Source organism: Puma concolor, chromosome B2 (genome assembly GCF_028749965.1).
Source record: "Puma concolor isolate L17-30 chromosome B2, mPumCon1.1.hap2, whole genome shotgun sequence".
NCBI lineage: Eukaryota > Metazoa > Chordata > Mammalia > Carnivora > Felidae > Puma > Puma concolor.
Window position 1 is genome coordinate 23,266,587 of NC_141671.1, and position 17,868 is coordinate 23,284,454.

Genomic DNA, 17,868 nt, shown 5'->3' on the forward strand with positions numbered 1-17,868 from the left:
AAAATAGTGTTCTTAGAATTGCTTTCTGGGCTGTCTGAACCACAACAATAAAAGTTCTTACACACACGCCACCAGCATTGCAATAAAAGCGAAGAAAGGGAAAGAAGCCAGGAGGGTTCTAAAGCAGGCCTGGCCACCTCGAGCCACCTCCCTGGGACTGCATGCTGTCAGCTTCAAGGGGACACAACTTCTGACAAGCTCTCTCAAGATTAGCTGTAGCTGGTTTTCCATTGCTGGCCAAGCTTTAAGTCCAGATAACTGCACTTACTTGGCACTGTCACAAGAAACCAGACCAGAGAGTGATTTGTAAACCAGGGATGTCATCCCACCTGTCACTGTCCATAGCCTTTTCTCAACACACAACCCAGAAAGCCGCCATATTGACTACACAGCTTGGCCGGTCAGCATCTTTATGATTAAAAATTTGCTCCTTAAGTTGCAGGAAGAACATGTATCATTTCAGAATGATACTTTTATATGAAGTCTGTTCTGCTTCCCTTTAGTACCAGAACTTCCTATTTATATGTATTTGGCTGCCAAGTCCAAGGCTCCTAGCTGTGCTAAGGTTATTCTTTATTTTAATAAACAAGACGGGTTGATTGTGAAAGTTACTAGTATTTACTGTAATAGCTAGCCATTAAAAAAAAAACCCAAACAAACCTCTGTGTCATTTTGAAAGAATTTTACATATACGGGCTCATTTAATTTTTGCAGTTATACCCATTAAAGATGATGTTAGCGCCTTGGTTGGCAGATGAGGGAACTGGGCTCAGACAGTCCCAATTTCAGACATCTAGGAGGTGGAGGGCCAAGACTCAGCTGATGGCTTCTGACTCTGGATTCTGAGCTCTTTCTTGCCTCTACTTTTTATGTCATAAAATACTTCCAGTCATTTAACAAAAGCTCCTCTAAGGAGTGAAGAAGGATGAATGAGCTATCCATCAAGTGTCACATAGTAAGGCAGCCTCCTTCCACTAATATAAACATTGTGGGAAGATACAAGTGAGCAACTATGCCATCGTGTCTTACAGAGTGTCCATCAAGTGCAACAGCCTAGAAAAGTTTAAATGCAAATAAGGAACACAAGATAGGAATGAGGCAGTGATTAGGAGCAGTTACCTAGAGCCCTATATGTGGGGTAGACTAGTGGGTGACGGGGAAAAGAGGGCAGTACTCGGGTGCTTGTTCCGTTCTGAAAAAACATCCCGTGAACCCTTTTGGTTGAAAATGTTCAGACAGTTGGCTCTTTGTTCTGGAAAGCAGGGCTGAGTTGTCTTATTAGTGGTCCCTGGCCAGATCAGCAATAAGGTCTTGATCCAAGAGTGGTCCATCCACAGATTGCCTGGAACCTCAGAAGGCAGCCTGGTACAAAGAGCTCTCCCTAAAAGGGGTACTGGCAGTTTGACCAGTCAGTTGGATTAATTCCTTCCAGTCTGCACTTTGATAATGGAGTGGACTGGCCAGAAAAGACTTTGACCAATGCAGAAACAGGTGGAGATGTCCGTGTTTGTGTAAGTAGTGGGGCGGGGGGCTGGGGGAAGACACAGACACTGGCTAAGAGGAGCGAGCAGAGGGATAGAGCCAGAGGCACCCAGCTGAAGGAGGTCTCTGGCCTCTAGACCCATCTTTGTTACAAACAGGTTTCCTGTTCTGAATCAGGTGTACCCTTAAATGCATCCCCTATGTCTTAAAGTGGCTACCATGAATGAATTTGTCCCAGCAACAAAATAACATAACAACCCATAATTCTTTTTATAGGAACTGAAGGTTTCTACTGAAAAGCACTTACTGACAGTAATTAGAGTCAGAACTGTGTATATCTCATTCACAAGGTATCAGAAGGGAGACAGATGTGCAGAACTTGCTATCCTGTCTCCTGGGAAATCTTCCCATCCCAATGGCTTCTTTCCTTTGAATCTATAACCCTAGACATGTGCCCCTTGTTTTAAGTCCATGAGAGGTTACTGAGCATCAGTTACGTGCAAGTAACCGTGCATGCAATTTACTAGGCTTAACCCACCTTATATCTATCACCTTCTACTTTTTATTGCTGTTCACTTTTCCTGTGTTATTTGGCTCCACAAAAATTAGGATCTTGCCTTAATATCCTTGTGGTCCTAATGTCTCCTATGACACAGGAACTCAAGAATCAATTAATTAATGTTTTTACAACATGCCTCTCTGCCTGAAGTTCAAGGAAGTCTGAAAATGGTAGTGCTGGAGTCAGAAGCTACTGAGTTCAGGTTAAAAAGAAAACAAAGAAAGATATGTATAAACAGTGAACCTACTAACTTGTAAAAACAACGTCAGAGGCCATTTGACTCATGTGGCTAATTAGAGCAAGGGGAGGCATGTGACTCAAGTGAAGCCTGTCCACCAGCTGCTCACTGACCTCTGACTTGGCCAGAAAAGTTGAGTGGGGCCAGGGAGATTCCTTTGTCGAAAGTGTCAGAACTGGGCAAGGTGCTAGCAACTGGTGCTGAGAGCTGACACCTGACAGTCATTTAGACTCAGGGGCTGGGCAGGGTATTCAGAACTCTGCAAGATACAGACAGAGCCTGAGCTACATGGCAGAAAGTAGAAGGGCAGGGGGTGGAGAGCCAGAGTGAGTGTGCGGAAATAAAATGCAATAGAGAAGTAGAAACTGGCACACACACCCCAGAAAGAGCTCCTGCTCTTTCTGAAGCCTAGTTGGTGTGCCCAGCTTTTCCTATGTTCCACCAAGTATGTTTCTTGGAAACACAAGAAACCCCCCACCTGATACACCTCCCTCTTGTGAGGTCCTTCTCTTCCTTCTCCCTGCTGGCCAGAACATAAAACTAAAGCATGACTTTAAGAAGTATTTTTCAGAAGACATAAGAAATTCTCTACTAAATGATATCCCAGTGGTTCTCAACTGGGGGTGATTTTGCCCAACGGGGGGCATTTGGCAATGTCTGGAGGCATTTTTTATCATAAATGGGGATGGTAGCAGAGGCCACAGGTATTGCTGACAAATTACAATGCACTGAATAGCCCCCAAAACAAAGAATTATCTGGCCCCAAATATCAGTAGTGCAGAGGCTGAAGAACCCCACTCTAGACCAAGGGGCTGATAATACAGAAATCATTCAAAGATCAAACATCATCTGATGCACATGTACAGAGAAAGTCAAGACAGGGAAAATGTAACAATATTAAGAATTGGTGTTAGGGTGTTGAGATGGTGAGTGAATCTCTACCTTTTTATTTTTAAACTTTCATGTTTTTATTGGATACAGTTTGACAAAGCAAAAACAAACATACCAGGAAAAGAAAGAAGGGAGGGAAAGATTGGAGGAAGGAGAAGTCACCCCAACTGCCTCATCTTTAGGTGCTCCCAGTGCCACATCATGGCCAGTTATGGGCAGGTGATGCCCATGACTCATACCCACTGAGACGTGGGGCTAGCCACGTTGAGAAGGTGCCTCTCCTGGTGAATTACCTCTTGAGCATTCTGTTAAAAGTGCTGACAAATGCTCCAGTATCCCTACCTATGCCAAATTAGTTCAAACTACAAGTGGTCAGCCATAAAGGACAGAACCATTATTGTATCAAGTCGGGCTGAAGAGAGCTGGGACTCACCTTTGGTGCCCAAAGCTCGAGGTATGCTCCCTTTTAGCATCTCAGCCCCAACTAGACCCTGACTATGGGTTCACAGATTCAGGAAAGCATGACCATGACTGTGTGAGCAGGCTGTGCAGGGTAAGCAGCAGCCTCAGGAACAGGGTGGAAGTCTTTGGGAGGCTCTGGTTTGGGGACATTGCTGGGCAGTGCCTGCTGCAGACACCTGGGCACTTTCCCCACCACGCCCCACTCCTTGCAGTAAAATCAAGTAACTCTTTTTAAATTCTCAAGTTCTAACTCCCAAAAACCTCTGCCTTGAGCTTAAGCCAAATCTGTCCTATTTGAGCCCACTTTACAGTCCATTTCTACAGTTCACAAATAATTGGTGGCATTCCCAAATGAGGTGTTAGTAGCTGAAGACACTGGATAAGTTTCCTTCTGCCTTTCTTTGCTCTCTCTCCTACCCCGGGCTAAGAAATATTTTAAGCAACTGTGTTACAGGAGAAAATAAACACTGTTCGCCATAATTCCTTCAGTTGCATGGGCCATGACCAGTGTACTCAGAAATGTGTCGGGCAACAGATAGCCAAGTTTGTATGTTGACGTACATATTTTCCTAAGTTTTCTCATTATTCAGTGCATGCATATAGCACAATATTGCAAAGGCATCAGAGTGCATGTGGTGACCGTAGTTCTCCTCTCCAAAGTAATCACTACTCTACTTTTTGTTATATGAAATTTGGAACTATAAGAACTCTACTGCACGTTAAGGGGCCTACAGATTAAGTGGCAAAGATGCTCTGGGAGAAGGTTCTGAATGGCAGACTAGAACAAAATGTCATCTTCTTCTAATATGAACAGCTACGTCCTTCAGGGTGCAAACTGTTATTTGTAATCCAGAAAATATCTGCCCATTTGTCTAACATTATGAAATTAGGTTCATATTCAGCAGTTTATGTCTCCCTGAAATATCTTAGGATCTGCTTTGGTTCACAAAATGAAACCTAATTTGTTGAAAAAATAACACATGATTTGTTCAACTACTTGTTTATTTCAAAGAGTCATTCACTCATTACTAGCATTTCTCAGTTTTTGATGTTAGGAGAAGAAAGGGTCACAGCTCTTTGGACTATCTAGCAATATTTAATTTATGTGTTTAGAAGATAAAGTTAAGTCTTGAGTTCAAGATATGCATTGATGAGTGCAAGGTCAGGTGACCCTCCACATGCCACCACCCAAGTCAGGAACTCTTTTTTTTTTTAATTTTTTTTTTTCAATGTTTATTTATTTTTGGGACAGAGAGAGACAGAGCATGAACGGGGGAGGGGCAGAGAGAGAGGGAGACACAGAATCGGAAACAGGCTCCAGGCTCTGAGCCATCAGCCCAGAGCCTGACGCGGGGCTCGAACTCACGGACCGCGAGATCGTGACCCGGCTGAAGTCGGACGCTTAACCGACTGCGCCCCCCAGGCGCCCCCCAAGTCAGGAACTCTTAATGGGAGGACAACGGGAGGGGTGTAGGGTCCCTCAGGTAAAAAGACCTATGAGAGGAGGATTTTAGAATATGTGAGTGGCTCCCTCCCCTATATCAGGGATCCGGAAACTATGGGTCAAATCTAGCCCACCACCTGTTTTTCTAGTTAAAGCTTTGTTGGAACACAGCCATGTTTGTTTGATTTCATTTTGTCTATAGCTGCTTTTGTAACAGCAGAGGTGAGCAGACGTCACCTCAAAAGTCAAAAATATTTACTATCTGGCCCTTAACGGAAAAAGGTTGCTACCCTCCTGCCTTAGATACTTGCTGAGAATTTACTCAGTGAGCCGCTATTACTAAATACCATGTCCTTTTCTGTAAGTATGTCCTTTTCCTCAGGGCTGTAATAGCAAAGTTTACTTTTGGTGGACAGTAACAAAGATCCAAAAACTAGTGGCTTCAACAAGATACTTGTCTCACATAAAAGTCCAGGGCTGAATGGACTCTAGCGTTGGAGACCCAGGCTGTATGCAACACAACTTCCATTTCAAAGGTCATAACATGGCCCATAATGGGTGCCAAAGTACCAGCCATTACATTCACATCGAAGTAGCAGGAAGAAAAAAGGACAGCCTCAACCCAACTTTTCAGGAAAACTTGTAGAAATGCCATTAAACACTTCTACTTATAAATTATTGGCTAAACTCAGCCACATAGATACACTTAACTTATAGTGGAGACTCAGACGTGTAGACTTTTAGTTGGCTGGTAAGCTGCTTAGATAAAAAAATCAAGGTTACATTATTTTTTTATACATATATTTAAAGTTTATTCATTTATTATTTCTGAGAGAGGGAGAAAGCACATGCAAAAACAGGAGAGGGACAGAGAGAGAAAGGGAGACACAGAATCTGAAGCAGACTCCAGGCTCTGAGCTGTCAGCACAGAGCCCAACGTGGGGCTTGAACTCACAAAGGATGAGATCATCACCCGAGCCAAAGTTGGATGCTTAATGGACTGAGTCACCCAGGTGCCCAAGGTGACATTATTTTTTAAACGGGAGGTTGGATATTGAGAGATAATTAGCAATCTCTGCCACACCAAGTCCCTTTTTAAGATTGGTGCACACTCTGGGCAGGCTAGTCATTTGGCAGAGCTCCGGAATAATAGGCCTTAAATATTTGTTTAACATTTATTTAAAATATGGTAAGATCAATGCCAATAAGACATATTTTTTGGTTAGATGGTTTCTTCCAAATTTCCAGTCAAAAGTACTGTCTCCTTCGGAAGATACTGGACAAATTCTTCTTCCAGGTAGTATGTGGTTGTGTGTATAGACTGGCATCAACAGAGTATTCCTAGACAGTCCAGTGATTTTTTAAAATTTAATTTTATTTATAAAAATGTTTTTTAACTTATTTTTGAGAGAGCACGACAATGTGAGTGGGGGAGGGACAGAGAGAGAGGGAGACACAGAATCTGAAACAGACTTCAGGCTCTGAGCTATCAGCACAGAGCCCGATGCGGGGCTCAACTCACAAACCATGAGATCATGACCTGAGCCAAAGTCGAACACTTAACCAACTGAGTCACCCAGGCACCCCAGTGATGTGTTTTTCTGTTGTTGTTGTTTTGTTTTGTTTTTAAATTTTTTTTTCAACATTTATTTATTTTTGGGACAGAGAGAGACAGAGCATGAACGGGGGAGGGGCAGAGAGAGAGGGAGACAGAATCGGAAACAGGCTCCAGGCTCTGAGCCATCAGCCCAGCACCTGACGCGGGGCTCGAACTCACGGACCGCGAGATCGTGACCTGGCTGAAGTCGGACGCTTAACCGACTGCGCCACCCAGGTGCCCCTGTTTTGTTTTGTTTTTAATGGAGCATCTGTCTGCCTGGTCTGTCTGTGGTCCACAGGACCCTGATGCTACCTCAATCTCACTGTAATGTCTCCAATTAACATGCCCATTCTACATTTACCCTAACTACTGCAAATCACCTACAAGTCAGGAAAACCCGATATTTGCTCCCTACCCCAAACCACACTTACTCCCACATCCAGACAATAACATTGCTCTATAACCTTTAAGATCGGATGATATTAACCACAAAGGGCAACTCATCTAACTTTGACACTGGTGATATGAGAGGCAGAGCTACAGAGCTAAGGCAATAGCAAGAAGCAAAAGCTTAAGAAGTAAAAATTTAAGAACATATTCTGAATCCTTGATTCCAAAGGACTTCTACATATCAAACAACAATGGGGAAAAAATTAACAAGTCATGTGCTTCTGGCATATCAGTTATTACTTAGCAATCAGTCTTATTCCCGTACTTTTCCTCCTTCTCAAAAGTGAGTAATCAGAATTTCAGTATTAACATGTAAATTCCTGGAAATTTCTCTCTCACATACAAGTCCCAGGCTGAATGCGTATTCCATTGTGTCAAAACCCCAGGCTGCTCCATACATTCTATTTTCTGTAAAGCTAAAGGGCAGATATCATCTACAAACTCCAAAGTAGATTTCAAGGCTGCCAAAAGCAGCTGAAATCAAGTAGAAGCCAATGAGAGGATGTGAAGAAAAGAAACACACACACAGTGGCATTTCTCAGAAAACACAAGCAAAGACACATTTCTCAGAGCTGAGGGCTACGACGTGAAGTTCAAAATCTTTATCACTGAGGTAAACAAAAGGAGAATCTTTTGTTTGTAATAAGAGAGGATTTGGGACGGGAGGCAGAACTACGTAAAGAATCAATGAGATGAATGAGCCATATTTAAAGAAAGAGTTGATTTCTTGGTACTGGAGAGGAAGAAAACTATGTGTTGTGAAAACAACTAGCCTGGATGATCACCCTAGCCCCTCTCTGCCAAGTCAGCCCCCAACCTCACACCTCAACTTTATGCAAATAGCAGGCTCAGAAAATCCAGTGCTGTTCAAATACAAGGAACAAAAAAGCAATCATGTGCACACCACAGATACATCAATTTAAAAATCGGGGAAAAAATAATGAAGATGGCAGAAAAACTCACTAACAAAGAAGTCACAGAAAAAAAATGTTGCCATTGGATCATAAGAACTTGCTGGCGAAATATCCTGCAATAAATTTTAAAAACCAAATGAAGCAATTTCTCTGTGAAGCAAAATTACAAAGCAGAAATAGAAAGTAGACGGCAAGAAAACAGAAGGAACAGAAATGTGAGCTCACAGAACTCAGAAAAGGTGGGGAAAACAAAGTAATCAAAGACGGAAATGGAATGTGAGCAGGGAAGAAGAGATTGCAGAAAACAGTAAGGGAGAAGGTAGCAATGAGAAAAGCATTCAAAGTGAAGTGGAAATAAAGAGTTTTAAAACATTAGACAGAAAGCTGACAAGTAGAGAAGTCAGACAAAGAAGAGCCTACTCATGTATAACTGGAATCCCTACAGAATGAAACAGAATAGAATGATGGATCCGAGCAAATCCTTAACGATATAACTCAAGAAAACTTTTCTAAAGCGAAAGCAGAGTCAAATCTGATTAGCCTAAGACTATCTCTCTCTCTGTCTCTCTCTCTCTCTCTCTCACTCACACACACACACACACACACACACACACACACACACACACACACACCCCAGGGTGAACAGGCCTCAGACAGTTAGTAAACTTTATCCTAGGACCCAACACAGCTTTTGGCATGTGGCAAACACTTCATAAATATTCACTGAAAGACTAACCAAACAGCTTTTTTTTCCCACAAACTCCTCTGTTCCTGGGATGTGATATGGTAAGAAATAATTTCTAAAAGCAATACTGAAAAACTCCAAGATCCTTAAAACATTCTGTTTCACATATTTTTCTTTACGAAGGCAGAAAAGATTAAATACACATTTTAGAAACATTTTCAGAAAGGACTGGTATAAAAATCTTTTCTGATAAACGATACATTCACTATAAATTCTAGAGACGTTTTGTATCATATGCATTAAGTTCCAGCAAAATTTCATTATGTGTTTCCATAGCCATTTTTCACAGAGAAACAACAAAGGATAAAATCAGAAAGTTGTTTTTTTGTTTTTTTTGTTTTTTTTTACTTACTTTGGATGTTCAAACTTGTCTATCAGTTCAACTTTTTCCACCAGGTCTCCTCCAATTGTTCGTACTAAGTCATAGAAATCGTTTTCTGTATAATTCTCAGAGGGTAACCAGAATGAGATGTCATTTATCACAGCAGGATATTTGCTAAGAGGCTAACAAAACAAGAGAAGAAAAGAGATTGATTTGTTAGTTGGATGAGAATGTTTAAATTTTTCATGGAAAGTTACACTTGGCTAATTAGAAAATGCTGGTAAAGCATTATTTCAGCACTCGGATTTTCAGGGACAAAGTGAAGAGAAAGATAAAGCCAATGTTCAAAATTAGCAAATTCCATTATGAATGTTATGGATTCTTATCACATTCATTTGTAACATTATCACATATTATATTTATATAACCATTAATGTTCAATTTAGTATAAAGCAATTTGAATATATCATATTTCAGGGTTTTTTTTTTCCCATTTGAATACTAGAGTAGAAAAGTTCACATTTAATTAACAAGTGATTCATTAATTTCCTGTGATATTTCAGGAAATCATTTTAATAGAGAAATAAGTAAAGGCTTGTCAAAATTGATATTTCAATTAGTAATGTCATTATTTGTTAGTATTTCTAGTTACTAAAATAAAAGACTGGGATGATAAGTAGTCATTTGGGGAGTTATTTTTCAAATTATGATTCCAAGAATAAACACAAATGTAGTCATTTCCCCCATTTTATCCCCTTTTTTTCCAGTTTATTTGAGCTCATTATTATATTATATATATATATAGCTCATATATATTATATACATTATATTATATATATATATAGCTCATATATATTATATACATAATATATAAATATTATATATTTATATATATATAAATATATAATATTTATATATATATATATGTATATATGTATAATAAGTGTGGGTCCCACTTATATATATGTGGGTCTATAAGTTACTGCCACGATAAAAAATGTTTTGTTATATAACATGAAGTCCTAAGGGAATATGTGCTAAAGTATAAATCTGTTAGAAGAGCAAGTTTATACACTGGTTTACAGCAAGCCTGATATCACTATAAACCCTTTAGTGAATCACTGATCGGGAAAAGTATAACTTTTTAAATGGCAAGACCTCTGAAGAATCAAATACTCAAACGAAAAATGATTATACAACTTGAAATATCAATAAAGTTGTCAGACAAATGCATCAGTTCAGAACACACATTTCAAATGAACGTTATACAGCTACCATCAAGGTGCTTTGGACAAAATAGCAAGGCTCCTGAAAAACATCCTTGGTTTTCTCTCCTATAATAAAGTCAGGATCCTGTGATAAATCATCCCTGGGTTAATGTAACAACACAACAGGAGTTTGGTGGTTACACAAGTTGCTCTTCCTTTGGACAACATCCTCCTGCCACTTTAGGAACACGAAAGTTTAGGGAGATTAGATGAAAGGCTGGGATTGACAGGAATTAGCACAAAATGTCCTCTTCAGCTGATCTGAGCTACCACTGAGCCCTGATGACAGAAATGGGAGGTGTCCAACTGAGCATTAGTGTCAGCAACCCAGTGACAACAAGAAACATGATAGTAACATAATAATGCTGTCAGCCAGGATATAGGCCCCCAAAACATTAAAAAATACATCTTACAGTAAATTACACTTTTAAAAATTAGGGCGAAAAGCCCAGACTGTTATACTGCAAACTAGTTTAAGCTAACAAATTATATATGACAAGTTTAAAGTAATCGTTTATCTAAAGGAAGCATTCACTGTATTAATTGGTATATGTCAGATGTGGGATACCTACTGATGACTTATGCTTTTTTGAGGGGGAAAATAAAATTTTGTTTTGAAAATAAGATTATGGATCTATGGTCACTGAAATGTAGGCTTTCTGATCCTGAGTCAGAGGTGGTGTTAAAAACTAACCAGGGGCTTCCCACTGCTCTTAGGATAAAGTCCCCAATTCTTGAAAAGTTCTAGTTCTTTCTGTTGTTCTCCAGGCTCTCACACCAGCCTGGTTATTCAGTTTCTTGAACACACTAAGTTACTTCCTCCATATACTGTTTCCTGCCCTCCCTACCCTATTTCTGATCCTGTGTTACCACATTCAATTCTAACCCTCGCAGACTCCATTAGTCCTTTGTCATGGCAGCCTATACTTCTCTTTCATACTACCTTTCATATTGATTGTGTAATAATTACTTAATGTCTGTCTTCCCAGTATATTACAATTTTTGAGGGTGGGGTGTGTATCTTTTTATACCTCCAAATCTCTATTACCTTGCATAGTCCCCGTGACATTGTAGGTATTCATTAACAGCAGATTACAACACTACCTACTGTGAGCAATGGCTACATTACAGTGAATCAATTAGATGTTCTTTCTTCTGTAGCCAGACCAGGTAATGGGTGCGTAAGGTCAATAAGGCATAGAGACTTGCCTCTATCCCTGGCTATGCTGCCATGAAGAGATAGTGATCATGTGGGATGACACAGAAGAGGTGGACAGGCAAAGTGATTTGGTAAGGACTTGATAATCCACAATCACAGAACCAGATAATTTTAGAACTGGAAAAAACCTGTTAACCTAAATAGAGAGGTAGACTGAGGCAAGCTTGAATGACCAGAAACTGAGTTTATTTGGGAATAGCAGAGGAATTGCAATTCAGAAAATGCATGCTGCAGGTGAGTCCACTGAGAGCTTGGAGCAGGCTATATCAACAGGGAGGAGTATGCAGAGAAGGCAGTCCAGCCAGAGTCTAAGCAGTAAGTACCCTGGCAGGAGGATGACAAAAGATCTAAATATATATAAAGAACTTATATAACTCAATATTGCAAAACCAAATAATCCAATTAAAAAATGGGCAGAAGACATGAACAGACATTTCTCCAAAGAAGACATACAAATTGCTAACAGACACACGAAGATACTCAACATCACTCATCATCAGAGAAAATGAAAATCAAAACCACAGTGAGATATCACCTCATACCTGTGAGAATGGCTAAAATAAAAAATACAAGAAACAAGTGGTGGTGAAGATGTGGAGAAAAAGGAACCCTCGTGCACTGTTGGTGGGAATGCAAACTGGTGCAGCCACTGTGGAAAACAGTATGGAGGTTTCTCAAAAAATTAAAAATAGAATTACCATATGATCCAATAATTCCACTACCAGCTATTTACCCAAAGATTATGAAAACACTAATTCAAAAATATATGTGCACCCCTGTGTTTATTGCAGCATTATTCACAATAGCCAAAACAGGGTCCATCGATTGATGAATGGGCAAAGATGATGCAGTATATATACACAATGGAGGATTATTCAGCCATGTAAAATGACGAGATCTTGCCATTTGTAAATGCATGAATGGATCTAGAGCATATAATGCTAAGTGAAATAAGTCAAAGAAAGGTAAATACCATATGATTTCACTCATATGTGTAATTTAAGAGACAATAAGAAAAAACCAGACTATTAACTATAGAGAACAAACTCACAGTTACCAGAGGGGAGGTGGGTTGGAGGATGGATGAAAAAGGTGATGGGGATTAAGAGGACACCTTGATGGATTCAGATGGGGCACCTAGGTGGCTCAGTCCGTTGAGCATCAGACTCTTGATTTTGGCTCAGGTCATGATCTCATGGTTCCTAAGATGGAGCCTGCTTGGGATTCTTTCTCTCCCTCTCTCTCTGCCCCTCCCCTGCTCACTCTCTCTCTCTAAAAATAAATAAACTAAAAAAAAAAAAAAAAAAAAAGAGGACACTTATGAGCACTGAGTAATGTATACAATTGTTGAATCCCTATGTTGTACATCTGAAACTAATGTAACATTAAAAAAAAATTAACGTTTATTTATTTTTGAGAGACAGAGCGAGAGCAGGAGCCAGAAAGGGGCAAAGAAAGGGGCAAAGAAAGGGGCAGAGAGAGAGGGAGACACAGAATCCCAAGCAGGCTCCAGGCTCTGAGCTGTCAGCACAGAGCCTGATGCGGGGCTCGAATCCATGAATGGTGAGATCATGACCTGAGCCAAAGTTGGATGCTTAACTGACTGAGCCACCCAGGCACCCCTAAAACTAATGTAACATTGTATTTAACTGTACCGAAATTAAAATAAAATTTTAAAAAAGAGGCCATGTCTCTGTCCTGCTCTGTCCCTAGGATCAAAGCTTCACTTAAGCCGGAGGTCATGGTGGCAGCAATTTGTAGCAGTGATTATTGCCTCCTTTCTAGAGTTTACAGAGCACAACCACCACCTGGCCCTATTTCTAAGAGTTTCGTGGTTCCTGTACTTGTACTTGAGTGAACACTTTGGCCCAGTGCATGATTCAGAGCTCTTTTAGTTCCAACATTCTGCCAGAGCCAAACCTCTGGTTTCCCTTCCCTGCTTATGAACCCAGAATGCACAGTGTCTTCATTCCCGCTCTCAACTTCGTGTTGGTCTTGTCCACAGATATAGATCTTTTGTAGGGGGAAAGGCGAAGGCATGGTTCTGTCTTTTTCATGTTCTCTTTTTAGACTGTTATCTCTCACTGCTGTGTGTGTGAAGCAGGTAGAGAGAGGCCTAGAGAGCAACACTGACTTGACTCTGTATCTCCTTACACAACGGTTCTTAACTTTGTCTGGGAGAGGACAGAGACCTCCCTGACAATGTGAAGGTTCAAATCCTTGTTCTAGAACATATTTTCACAAACACAGATTTCTACATGGGACTTCTGGATTCACAAACCCAGTAAAAGTCATTCAAAGGGTCAGATAAGGACCCATACTCAAAACCGTGTCATGAGTTCAAATACAGACAACTGAAACTACTGCATGAAGGGAATTAAAAAATACCAAAATTGTTCTTACTACCATATGATATATACACATAAGTATGCAGTTTGCATTCATATACATTTAAGGAATGTATATTTTATGATAATAAAACCATATATGAAGTCATCATTGTTTGTCTTATGGTAGCTACTAGAAATGCAGTCACATTTATATAAACAAAAAAGTCTGCTTTTTATGGACTGGACTAAGAAACTCCTTATTGCAACTCAGGACAACTCTGAAGGGCCCCCCTCATTCCAGAGCTGCCTATGGGTAGGCAGAGGTCTTTGTGGCAAATGCATCATAGCCCACCTTCTCCCTCTGTCCAGTCCAGCTTCCGTCCCTTCCCGTCCACAGGGGTTGATCCTGACAGAACCTGATAATAAGCTTCCAGCTTGCTAACCTTTGTCTTAGATTCTGCTTTGTGGGGGAACCTGACTTGTGACTCTGAGACATCAGCAAAACCAGCTGACAAAAAATTTAGTGCATTTAGGGGGACGCTAAGCATCAAGGAACATACACTTAGAGTGAGGCACATCTGGATTGGAGTGTGGGCCCTACTGCCAGCTATATGGTAGAGGGAAATGGCTCCACTGTGGTGCCCTGGCAGACTGGCATATATTACATAGGCCCCACAGGGGAAGACCTGAACCACAGCCCCACCTGCATTTGGCAGGCTGCCTTGTGATCCTCATGGACAAGACCACTAGGAGGCTATCTCCTGCTCACCCTGCTTTCCCCTACGAGGTTGTCATGAGGCAGCTTCTCATCACCTCCTGGGTTCTGAAGAGCTATGAGGCTTCCTACCTTGCCATCCTCTCAAAAGAATCCCAGGATATAAAACCTCTTGGCTGCCATCTAGAACTGTGTACTTCACAGTCAGGGTATAACTTGTGTTATAATCATCCACTCTGTTAACAGACTGAATTATGTTTGAGTCCTAAAGCCTAATACGTCAGAACGTAACCTTCTTGGGAGAAAGAGCCTTTACAGAGATAATCAAGTTTAAAATGAGGTCATTAGGGTGGGTCCTAATCCAATAAGACTGGTGTCCTAATCTAAAGGGGAATTTTGGGCACAGAGACAGACGCAGGAAAGTCACCATGTGAGGATGAATCCAGAGATAGGGAGGATGCTTCCACAAGATAAGGAATGCCAAGGACTGCCAGCAAACCACAGAAGCTAGGGGGAGGCTGGAACAGATTCTTCTTCACGGCCCTCAGGAGGAACCAACCCTGCGGGCACCTGAATCTCAGACATCTAGGCTCTAGGACTGTGACGAAGGAGAAGCTGCCTGGTTTGCAGCACCCTGTTACGGCAGCACTGCGAAACCAATAGAGCCCCTTATGTTTCAGTGTCACCCTTTTATGGTGTGTGGGAGGAGGACCACAGGGAGCTGACAGTCTGCGGCAGAAACAAACTGTCCCAATCCCCAGGTGGCTCCCTGTAGCTTCACCAGCCAAATCAGCAGGCCTTGGCCTTTCCTGGTGTGTTCACAGGCCTGAGAAAACTTACATCACAGTTTCTCTGCCTATAACATGGAGACAGCACCTATTTAGCCATCTGTAGTGAAGAGGACACGAAGGAATGTTCATCAAGCATATGCTTAGTCATTTTCAAGCCAAAACATTGACTTGGACAGTTCAACAAATACACAATTTTGACAGTTGTCCACGACACCCGGTTATAAGCTTGCCAAAGTGATTGAGGTGTGAACAGGGGTCTGAACAGTGAGATCTGGGTTTATCAATACTAGTCCATCCTAACTGGCCCGTTGCTCCAGACTCACCTCCATATTTAAACTACAAATGTTCCTATGCACCTTCCCTCAAAGGCTCCCTTCTTATCACTCCATGATAAAATCAAAGCACTTTAGGCCCTCTGTACCTGTTCATAAATATTCTCAAGGAAGATAATCTTAACCTCCAGTTGGTAACACAAACGAGTACTTTTATTCCAGTTCTCTGTGTTTTGACATCAAAATCTTCCTCTTCAATGTTCTCTTCTTGTGTAAGGATACTAATGCATATTTTCTGTACTCGTTGCTCAATTATTACCTCCACCTCTCTCTTCTTTCCTTTAGGCAAAGCTGTTATATTTTTGTTTTCGTTTTCCTTTTCCGGTCTACTAATTATTTTGATAGTCCCTTTAACAGGGTACTTCTTCGACGAGTTCTCCACAGAGTTCTAAAACTGTCAAGGTGACTTTTAGTCAGCTTTTAACCAAGGCCAAGTTTTGGCAAAGGACTACTTTGCAGCTCTCTTAGGCACTGCTTCTCTTTCTAGTTCAAAACACATGGCCCGTGGTTTATTACTAAAACTATATTATTAATGATTACCATTCGTGGGATGCTGTGTGCCAAAGAATGTGCTCGCACATTCTTTTTTTTTTTTTTTTTAATGTGTATTTATTTATTTATTTATTTATTTTGAGAGAAAGAGACCACAAGTGGGGAGAGGCAGAGAGAGAAAAGGAGAAAGAGGATCTCAAGCAGGCTCAGCACTGTCAGCACAGGCCCGGTGCGGGGCTCAAACTCATGAACTGTGAGATCATGACCTAAGCTGAAATCAAGAGTCGACACTCAACCAACTGACCCACCCAGGTGCCCCTGTGCCAGCACATTCTCTGCATCAGCTCATTACTGTGTAGCACAATCCCATGAGATGAACATGATTCCTCTTCCCACCGTGCCCATGAAGAAACTGTGGCTTGCAGACTTTAGCTCATTTGCCCAAGGTCAAACAGCCGGGAAGTGGCAGAGCCAAGATCAAATGCAGGGCCAGGTGGTGCTCTTAATACTCATGCTTTAAGGCCTCCCATTTGAAATCAAGGGCTCGCAGAAAATGGCTCAGTTTCTAGTACTGTTTCCAGAAGTAGTCTCTCCAGCCTAATTAATAATTATGTAAATAAGAACAAATCTAACATTTATCCCTATGGTGCCTTCCATGACATTTCCTTTTCGAATGATTCATTGAACTTTTAGATTAATTATCTTGATTTGTAAGTATCTCTAGACTGTTTACAGTCTGTGTGATTGTGTTCTTATCTAAATTAACTTAAAAATCAGTCTAACCTATGAAAACAGTGTGCACTATCGATTACCTCGCTTTATATCCCAATGTTTCAGAGCTCCCTTACTTTTAATTCCATCTCTTCGTTTTGTAATAAAAAAGCTGTTTATCAAATTGGGCTGGCAGGTTCGGTACTTCACAAATTCAGGTTGTTCTAACTCACGATTCCATGCTGCCTTGGTGTTTACAGATTCTCTCACTTTGTTCCAATGTTCTGTTTTTATCCTTACTTAATTTCTCTCAGTGCCGGGAGCATGGCGTGTTGGTCAGAGGTAAGCACGGCTCCTGCTCAGGCAGCTTCTGTTCTGTTACTTCGCCCAGAAACCACAGGAGAACCAGCACATTTGAAGCATTCTTTCAAACTTCCAGTTTCTCATATTTGTGCTTAATTTTTTGACAGAATTCCAGTTCTGGTTGAAGATTCACAGGAAATCAAGAATTTCCATAACGAAACAGTGTGGGACAATCATTTTGGCAGCCTGCTTAATGAATGAACTTTCCAAGTTTCTAGGGCATGGTCCCTCCTCAACTATTTACTGAACTCCTTAAGAGCAGAAACAAAATTTCAAATCTTTTTGAAGCCTCTCAAATTTACTTCAAAGCTCTAGACCTCTTAGTTATTTAAAACAAATCATATGCATGTGAGAAACAAAGATGTGTTTGCTACTCCAGTTAATGAAGAGGGCGGAAGTGGAGAGTGGTGGCCCTACATTCTCTGTGGGACCCTAGGGATCCACAGCAGGGTGTCAGGGCCCTGCCTGCAATAGTTTCTAACTTAAGAAACAAAAGAAAAAAGTAATCCTCAGAAATCTCTGTTCAAATAAAGTATCATG

The 17,868-nt window shown here is 41.0% G+C and overlaps 1 protein-coding gene across 32 annotated transcripts in view; it reads right to left on the bottom strand.

Annotated features, from left to right (window-relative positions):
- FARS2 (phenylalanyl-tRNA synthetase 2, mitochondrial) overlaps positions 1 to 17,868 on the bottom strand; it is a 626,558-nt gene that overhangs the window by 229,669 nt on the left and 379,021 nt on the right. For 31 of the 32 annotated variants that reach the window (XR_015251092.1, XR_015251091.1, XM_086706386.1 and 28 more), the window contains one exon: positions 9,138 to 9,289. The exons of the other annotated variant lie outside the window; for it this stretch is intronic. Coding sequence is in view for 29 of the 31 variants with exons in the window: in XM_086706386.1 (XP_086562512.1) it covers positions 9,138 to 9,289 (152 nt within the window). In the remaining 2 variants the exon portion in view is untranslated. The remainder of the gene's footprint in view (positions 1 to 9,137; positions 9,290 to 17,868) is intronic. 32 annotated transcript variants of the gene reach the window in all.